The 6,875-nt window shown below is 31.9% G+C and overlaps 1 protein-coding gene across 1 annotated transcript in view; it reads left to right on the top strand.

Moving 5' to 3' along the window:
- LOC106472912 (probable ATP-dependent RNA helicase DHX35) overlaps positions 1 to 6,875 on the top strand; it is a gene marked incomplete at its 3' end in the record, with an annotated part of 57,286 nt that overhangs the window by 4,550 nt on the left and 45,861 nt on the right. Inside the window, 2 exon segments of the mRNA XM_013933584.2 lie at positions 2,772 to 2,972; positions 3,497 to 3,584. Coding sequence (XP_013789038.2) covers positions 2,772 to 2,972; positions 3,497 to 3,584 — 289 coding nt within the window.

Below are 6,875 nucleotides of genomic sequence, written 5' to 3'. Positions count from 1 at the left end.
AAACGTTAAAAATTAAAGTTACTACTACTACGTTAAGTTATTAGTAAACTAAAAATTAAAGGTTTTAAGTTTAGGTAAGTTAATTAGTAGTGTAACTAATATATATATATATATATATATATATGTATGTACCGCACTATTTAAAGTTAATAGAAGAGAGGTGATTGTGGCAGTATAATATTACATAGAGACTTGAATCATGTTTAAATAAATTTTAAAAAATAGAAACTTGTGCTCATCAACATAAGTCACTTATATTGGCAAAACCTGTCATATCAAATATTGATAAAGCTACATACACAATAGCCCCCCAATGGCACAGCGGTATGTCTGTGAACTTACAACACTAGAAACCGGGTTTTTCGATGCCCGTGGCGGGCAGAACAAAGATAGCCCTTTGTGTAGCTTTGTGCTTAACTTCAAACAAAACATATGCAACAGATGCTGCATTGTGTTTTAATTTTCATTCTTAGTACTTAGAGGCCTGGAATAGCCTGGTGGTTAGGGTTATCAACTTGCAATCTGCAGGTCATGAGTTTGAATCCCATAGTTATGGTCAATTCCACTTTTTGTTGGTAAAATAGTAGTCCCATGGTTGGTGGTGAGTGGTGTTGACTAGCTGCCATCCCTCTAGTGTATTATTTCTAAATTAAGGATGGCTTTTGCAAATAACCCTTGGGTAGCTTTGTCCAAAATTCCAAAAATATATTTAGTACTTAGTGTGTTTAAGGCTTAGAAAAATGCTACTAAACTTAACAAACTGTTATAATAAACATCCAAATTAATCTTATTATGAATACAAGTCTGAAAAAAAAATAGAAGTAAAGAAGAAGAAGAAAAAAATAAAGAATAAAAACTGATGTTAAAAGCCCTATCACGTATTGTTAAAATACATTTAACTGCATTTGAACTTCAGTAATTTTTAATAAAAAATGTAATAGAGCATATCTTGCATATTTAATATCAACAGAGCTTTAAAGTTTCCTAAGAAATGACTTGAGCAGCAGGTTTTTTTAAATAATTAAATTTTAGGTTCTAGCTAGATCTCGTGCACTAGCCAAGTGCTCTACCAACTGAGCTAAAGGATTGACTCCTATTGCTTGCTAATGTAGCAGTTTTTAACAACTCAAACTACTATAGGTGATTTTACCTTAAGAAATTTAAAGATGTTTGAATGGATGTAGAAACTTTTATAACAACTACAATTCAAATACAACTGAGCCTAGTGGTAACAGTGCTGGTTTCCTTAAATCTCCATAAAAAAGAGTGTGTACATGTTAGACACAACATCAGTATACCTTTCACACAGGAATTGTTTTGGTAAAACCTGTTTTCTACAGTTCATGATGAATAAAAAAACTCCCATGGAAGTCTGCTTATACTGAAATAAAGCATTAACTGATGTTTTTTTTATTATGTTTCTTGAACATATGTTTCAGTAAAATAAAAGCAAAACAAAATTACATGCAACATTTAATGGATAATATTTTTCTTACATTGTTTGTATTTTTTGGAGATTTTATATTGCATGACTTACTTAACTTATAAGATCAAAAACTGATAAATACTAGAGATCTGTTTCTCATCATAGTAGTTGATATGATACTCATCTAGATACTGATGCTGCAATATGATACTCATCTAGATACAGAATTTTACCAATGGTTTATTACAAAGTTTGACAGTTTTGTCTGTAATTTATTATCTATATTACTAACATTGTTTTATTTAAGTACTTCACACTTTTTAGTGCTTTTTCAAATTCTCAGGTTTGATCAACTAAATGGCAGCTGGCAAGAGAAGTAAAATAAAAAAGTTAATATCTATCTATTTTGTTATTATTAATTTGTTATGATACTTTGCATGCAATGTTTTTGATAAAAGAAATGAAGACGACATGTAGTACCCGTTTGTTTGTAGTTAAGCACAGAGCTACACAATGGGCTATCTGTGCTCTGCCCATCACAGGTAGCGAAACCTGGTTTTGAGCATTGTAAGTCTGCAGACCTAATATGTAGTACTCAATATTCATCTTCCTTTATTGAACCATTAATTTTTAGCAAAAATTCTTTATTAGAGATTCTGATTTTTTGTGTACAAAAGACAATGTTTACTGACAGCTGGCCCGGCATGGCCAGGTGATTAGGGCGCTCGACTCGCAATATGAGGGTTGCGGGTTCAAATCCCCGTCACACCAAACATGCTCGCCCTTTCAGCCATGGGGGCATTATAATTTGACAGTCAATCCCACTATTCGTTGGTAAAAGAGTAGCCCAAGAGTTGGTGGTGGGTGGTGATGACTAGCTGCCTTCCCTCTAGTCTTACACTGCTAAAAACAAACAAATACTGAAAGCTTGCCAAATTTCATGAAGATACATAAATATTTCATATAGTATTGGACAATGTATTGATACAATCATATCATGGCTTTACGATATGAAATGAGTATCGTATCGCTGTATCACCACACCTTTAATAAATACGATAGCTCCATTTAGGTTTGTAGCTAAACACTAGCTGGAAGCTATAAACATTTTAATTATTTACATTATATTCTGTTCTAGACTTTTTTTCAAACCTCATCTTGTATAAAAAAAACCTTTATTCAAGGTAAAATCAGAAAAATTTTAAAAGATATGCTGTTGATTCTAAAATTAACTAAATTTGGCCCAGGATTTATTCCGTGTACAGTAGTGTTTAAAGTACTTTATATTCTGAAAAATGTGTGAATATTCTGAGAAGAACCTATATTGCTTTTTGTTAAAATATAGTTCAAAGGACACAGCAACCATCATTAGTGTAGAGGGTCGTAATTTTCCTGTGGATATTCACTACGTCTTTGAGCCAGTTCCTGATTATGTTCAAGCAAGTGTGGACACTGTCATTAAAATTCACAGATTTGAGTCAGGTGGGGGTATTCTGGTGTTTCTTACAGGACAGGAAGAGGTGGAACACGTTGTGCGATTGCTAATGTAAGTGTACTTACCGTTGAGGTATTTTACTGTTCTTGTTCATTGCTATATGTATGTAAATAGGTTTTTAATAGTTATTTAGAAGTCCATCATACTTTAAAAATAAAGATTTTATACTAAACTTTGAAGTTCTATCTAAAAATAGTGTTTAAAATTATGTATGATGAAATGATTAAATTTTTTACTAACAGTTTAAAACTTTTTGGAAGGTAGAGAGAGATGTACAGAAAGTTCAAAGTTTAGTGTCATGGAGAATTTAGCATAAAATAACATGTAGAGTTGATTTTATATAAGTTGGTATTTTTTAGCCATTATTAAGATATTAAAATGTTTCTTTTTGTTGAGAGTGAAAAACAATTTCTATAGCAGGATTTTTAGTGTAGATAAAACTTACCATGAATGTTTTCAACTACAGTTATTATGTGTTAAAGTTAATTCTGGTTGTTGACCTTAACAGAGACAGTGACTATATTTGGATTGCCGGTAAAGTAGAACTATTTCTTTATATTTTATAAAAATTTCAGTGATTACGCCAGAACTTTAAAGAAAAAGTCAACAGATAGAAAGCTTCTCATTCTTCCTTTGTATGCTGCTTTACCAGCCACAGATCAGGTATTATGTTTTTTAATACAAATAAACTTTAATAAGCTGCAGTATTTTTTTCTTCAATGTAATAGCACAGTTAATATCTTAAATACAAAGTGGGTCAGTTTAATGCACCTTGGAAGTGTGAAACTATTCATACTATGGCTACGTTTACTACCTGTATCTTTACAGGATTTGGCAAGCTTTTAGTAAGTGTGATAAATCTTATGTCTACAAAAATGCAGTTTTTTTTAATAAAGCATTTCTACTAAAGATTTGAATTTACTAAGCCTTTACTGAGTGAAAAAGTGTTTTTTATGCTGAGGATAAAAATACTTCTTATCATCTTACAATTTTCATATTTCACTTGCATAATTTCTAGAACATTTTACATGAATATTAAAAGTTATTTTTAGTAAAACTTTATATTTTATCTGTTATTTACTAATTGTAGCAAAATCATCAATGTGCAGTGAAGTGAAAAGTTGAAATATATGAAATAAAATGAATAATACATTTTCTTCTTTGAATACATCATTTATTGCCACATCTTCAATCTGATTATCTTCACAATTTCAACTGTTAACTTTTTCACATCTGTTTTATTGCTTGACATTGTTCTGTGGAAGTTATTATCCTGTGAAATCCAACAAGACACAGTGAAAGCTAATATCTATTACACATACCCTCCACACACAGATAAAAGTAAATAAACTGATTATGTTACACGTAGTTCGAGCTTGGGTTTCTAAGCTCATAAAGTTTTGAATTTTATTTTTGTTACCTAAACTAGGAAGTTTTACATTTTTTGCATTTTAGCTACTTTTCAGATATACATAAAAATCAATAAATTTAGCTCTTACTTCAGGCATTGTGGCCTGTTTGCCTTTGAATACTGTGCTTTGTTAATCATATTCTTTCCTCACTATATATGTTGTCTAAAAATAATTCATGTAACTGTAAAATATGAATTTTAAAACAAAAAATATATATAAGGCACTAGAATAGAATGTTCCACAACTAGTATAATTTAGCTGGTCTTTCTAACTAAGCTATAAATACTTTAAAATAATTCTGCTGCTGTTAGGGGTAATGTCTTTACTTAATATATGTTAAAGTGCTGATGATAATTATGATCTTTAACTGACAAATAATATGGTCTTAATATTTCTGTACATTATGATATGCTCTTTCTATTGGTTATAAACATGCCCATTAGACAAGTAAATGCAGGAGTGAAATGCTGCCAGTACTCACCGCTACTGAGTACCGGAACTTACTTTTTAAGGCAGTACTCTAGTACTGGGACTTATTTCAGCTGCTTTGTTGTTTTTGTTTACAGGTAGATTTTCTTTTTCAAAAGCAGGTCCACTTCACACGATGAGTTCCCCCACCTTTTTTTTTTTTCACCCCTGAGTAGATGTGATGTTGATTGGTTGTAATCCCAGTAGCCTATTTTTAATGTTAGAAGAATCTGATAGAGAGAAATTGAAGCTAGATGACATCACAAAGAGTGAAGATTGAGAATATTTCTATTATTTCGTTTTGAAATTAAAAAATGAAAACTATTTTTTGATGCTAAGTTTATTGATATATATTGATAATAAAGTTGTTTAAATTTTGAATGTAATTCTGTAAAAGGTCATGACATGTCCATTTTGACCCTGTTTTACTAAAAGAGTTAATCATCTGGGCTGAGTTAGTACGGTGTTTACTGTGACAGACCATAGATCTGTGGTTCCAACATTCATGTTCCAAATATTGGGGCTATGGGTGCATCATAAGGGTGACAGTCAAATCCCACTATTAACCCTGCCTCCACAGACATTTTGTTCTGTGCATGTAATGTGGTTTTTTGAGTTACATTCAATATTTAATTATTTTCTTTTCATGGTGTACCAATAAATATAGCATAAAAACATAACTAATAATTCATATTTTAATAGTATATACATTTTAAGTTCTTACTTTTATGTTGCAATATTACAAAAATATTTTGAATTTCCCCTAGTGTGAGTATTGTGACATTTGCTCTCTTGACATCCCTTCTTTAATTTATTTACCACCCCTCCAAGAAGTATTAAATTTAATGTATATTACTTATTATAATAGCATCATCACTCAGGCAAGTATAATTTTCATAGCCTTCAATCTTATTTAGTTACAGAGCTATCAGAGAGACAATGAGACCCAACTTGCCATGCTCACCTGTCACATCCTTTGTTTCAGAAATTTCCAATAGTTGTCTCTGACATTCATTACTATATTATTTATAATCAATAGCCAAGGTTTCCATCTATCAATTTAAGTATTATATTACGTTGTTTTTCTTAAAGAGAATTGTCAATTTTGCTTTAATTTCAAGTTTGATTCCTACAGGAAACACATTGACGAGCTTAGATGAAGTTTTAATGGCTGTTGTTGCATAGTTAAAAAGCCTGAAAAATTGTGATAGATATGAGACTTAATGTGCCACTTAATGTAGCCACAAAGAATATCAAAGAAGTTTATGGAAATGTTTTGAAAGTTCGTAAGTATCAACGATGGTTCAGCAAATTTTTTTCAGGTGACTTTAACCTTAAAAACTGTGATGGCAGGGGCCGACACGTTGGAATTGATATTGATGCTCTGAAGACACTTGTTAAGTCTAACTCAAGGCAACACACTTGTGAAATGGCCCTGAAATTGAATGTCTCTCATTAAGTAATATGTAAAAATCTAAGGAATATGGGAAAACTCCATAAAAAGGGTGTTCGTGTGCCTCATGAACTCTCCAATGATTATCATTTCAAACGTGTGAACATTGCTTCGTCTCTTCTGGCACGTAATGCATGTGAACCATTATTAGACAGAATTGTCATCGGTAATGAAAATGGATTCTCTATGCGAATATTAAACGCCAAAAACAATGGCTCAGTCCAAGACAAAAACCACTTCCGACCCCAAAACCTGTACTTCATCTACAGAAAGTGATGCTTTGCATTTGGTTGGATATCAAAGGAGTAATTCATTTTGAACGCCTCAATCTACAGCGAACTGTCAATGCAGAGAACTATAGTCAGCAACTGGAACATTTAAATCAAGCCCTTCATCAGAAATGTCCTTCACTCGTTAATCAGAAAGATGTTCTTTTCCGCGACAATGCATGTCTACATGTGGCACATTTGATGCAACACAAGATTATGGAGTTGGGTTGGGAAGTTCTCCCCCACACACCATATATGGCACCATCAGAATACCATCTTTTTCATTCGCTGCAACACAATCTTAGTGGGAAAATGTATGCAAATGTGGAAAGTGTTAAAAAGTACATCAACA

The sequence above is a fragment of the Limulus polyphemus genome, unplaced genomic scaffold, assembly GCF_000517525.1.
Source record: "Limulus polyphemus unplaced genomic scaffold, Limulus_polyphemus-2.1.2 Scaffold5729, whole genome shotgun sequence".
NCBI lineage: Eukaryota > Metazoa > Arthropoda > Merostomata > Xiphosura > Limulidae > Limulus > Limulus polyphemus.
The sequence above is the reverse complement of the archived record's forward strand: the minus strand, read 5'-3'. Positions and strand labels throughout refer to the sequence as shown.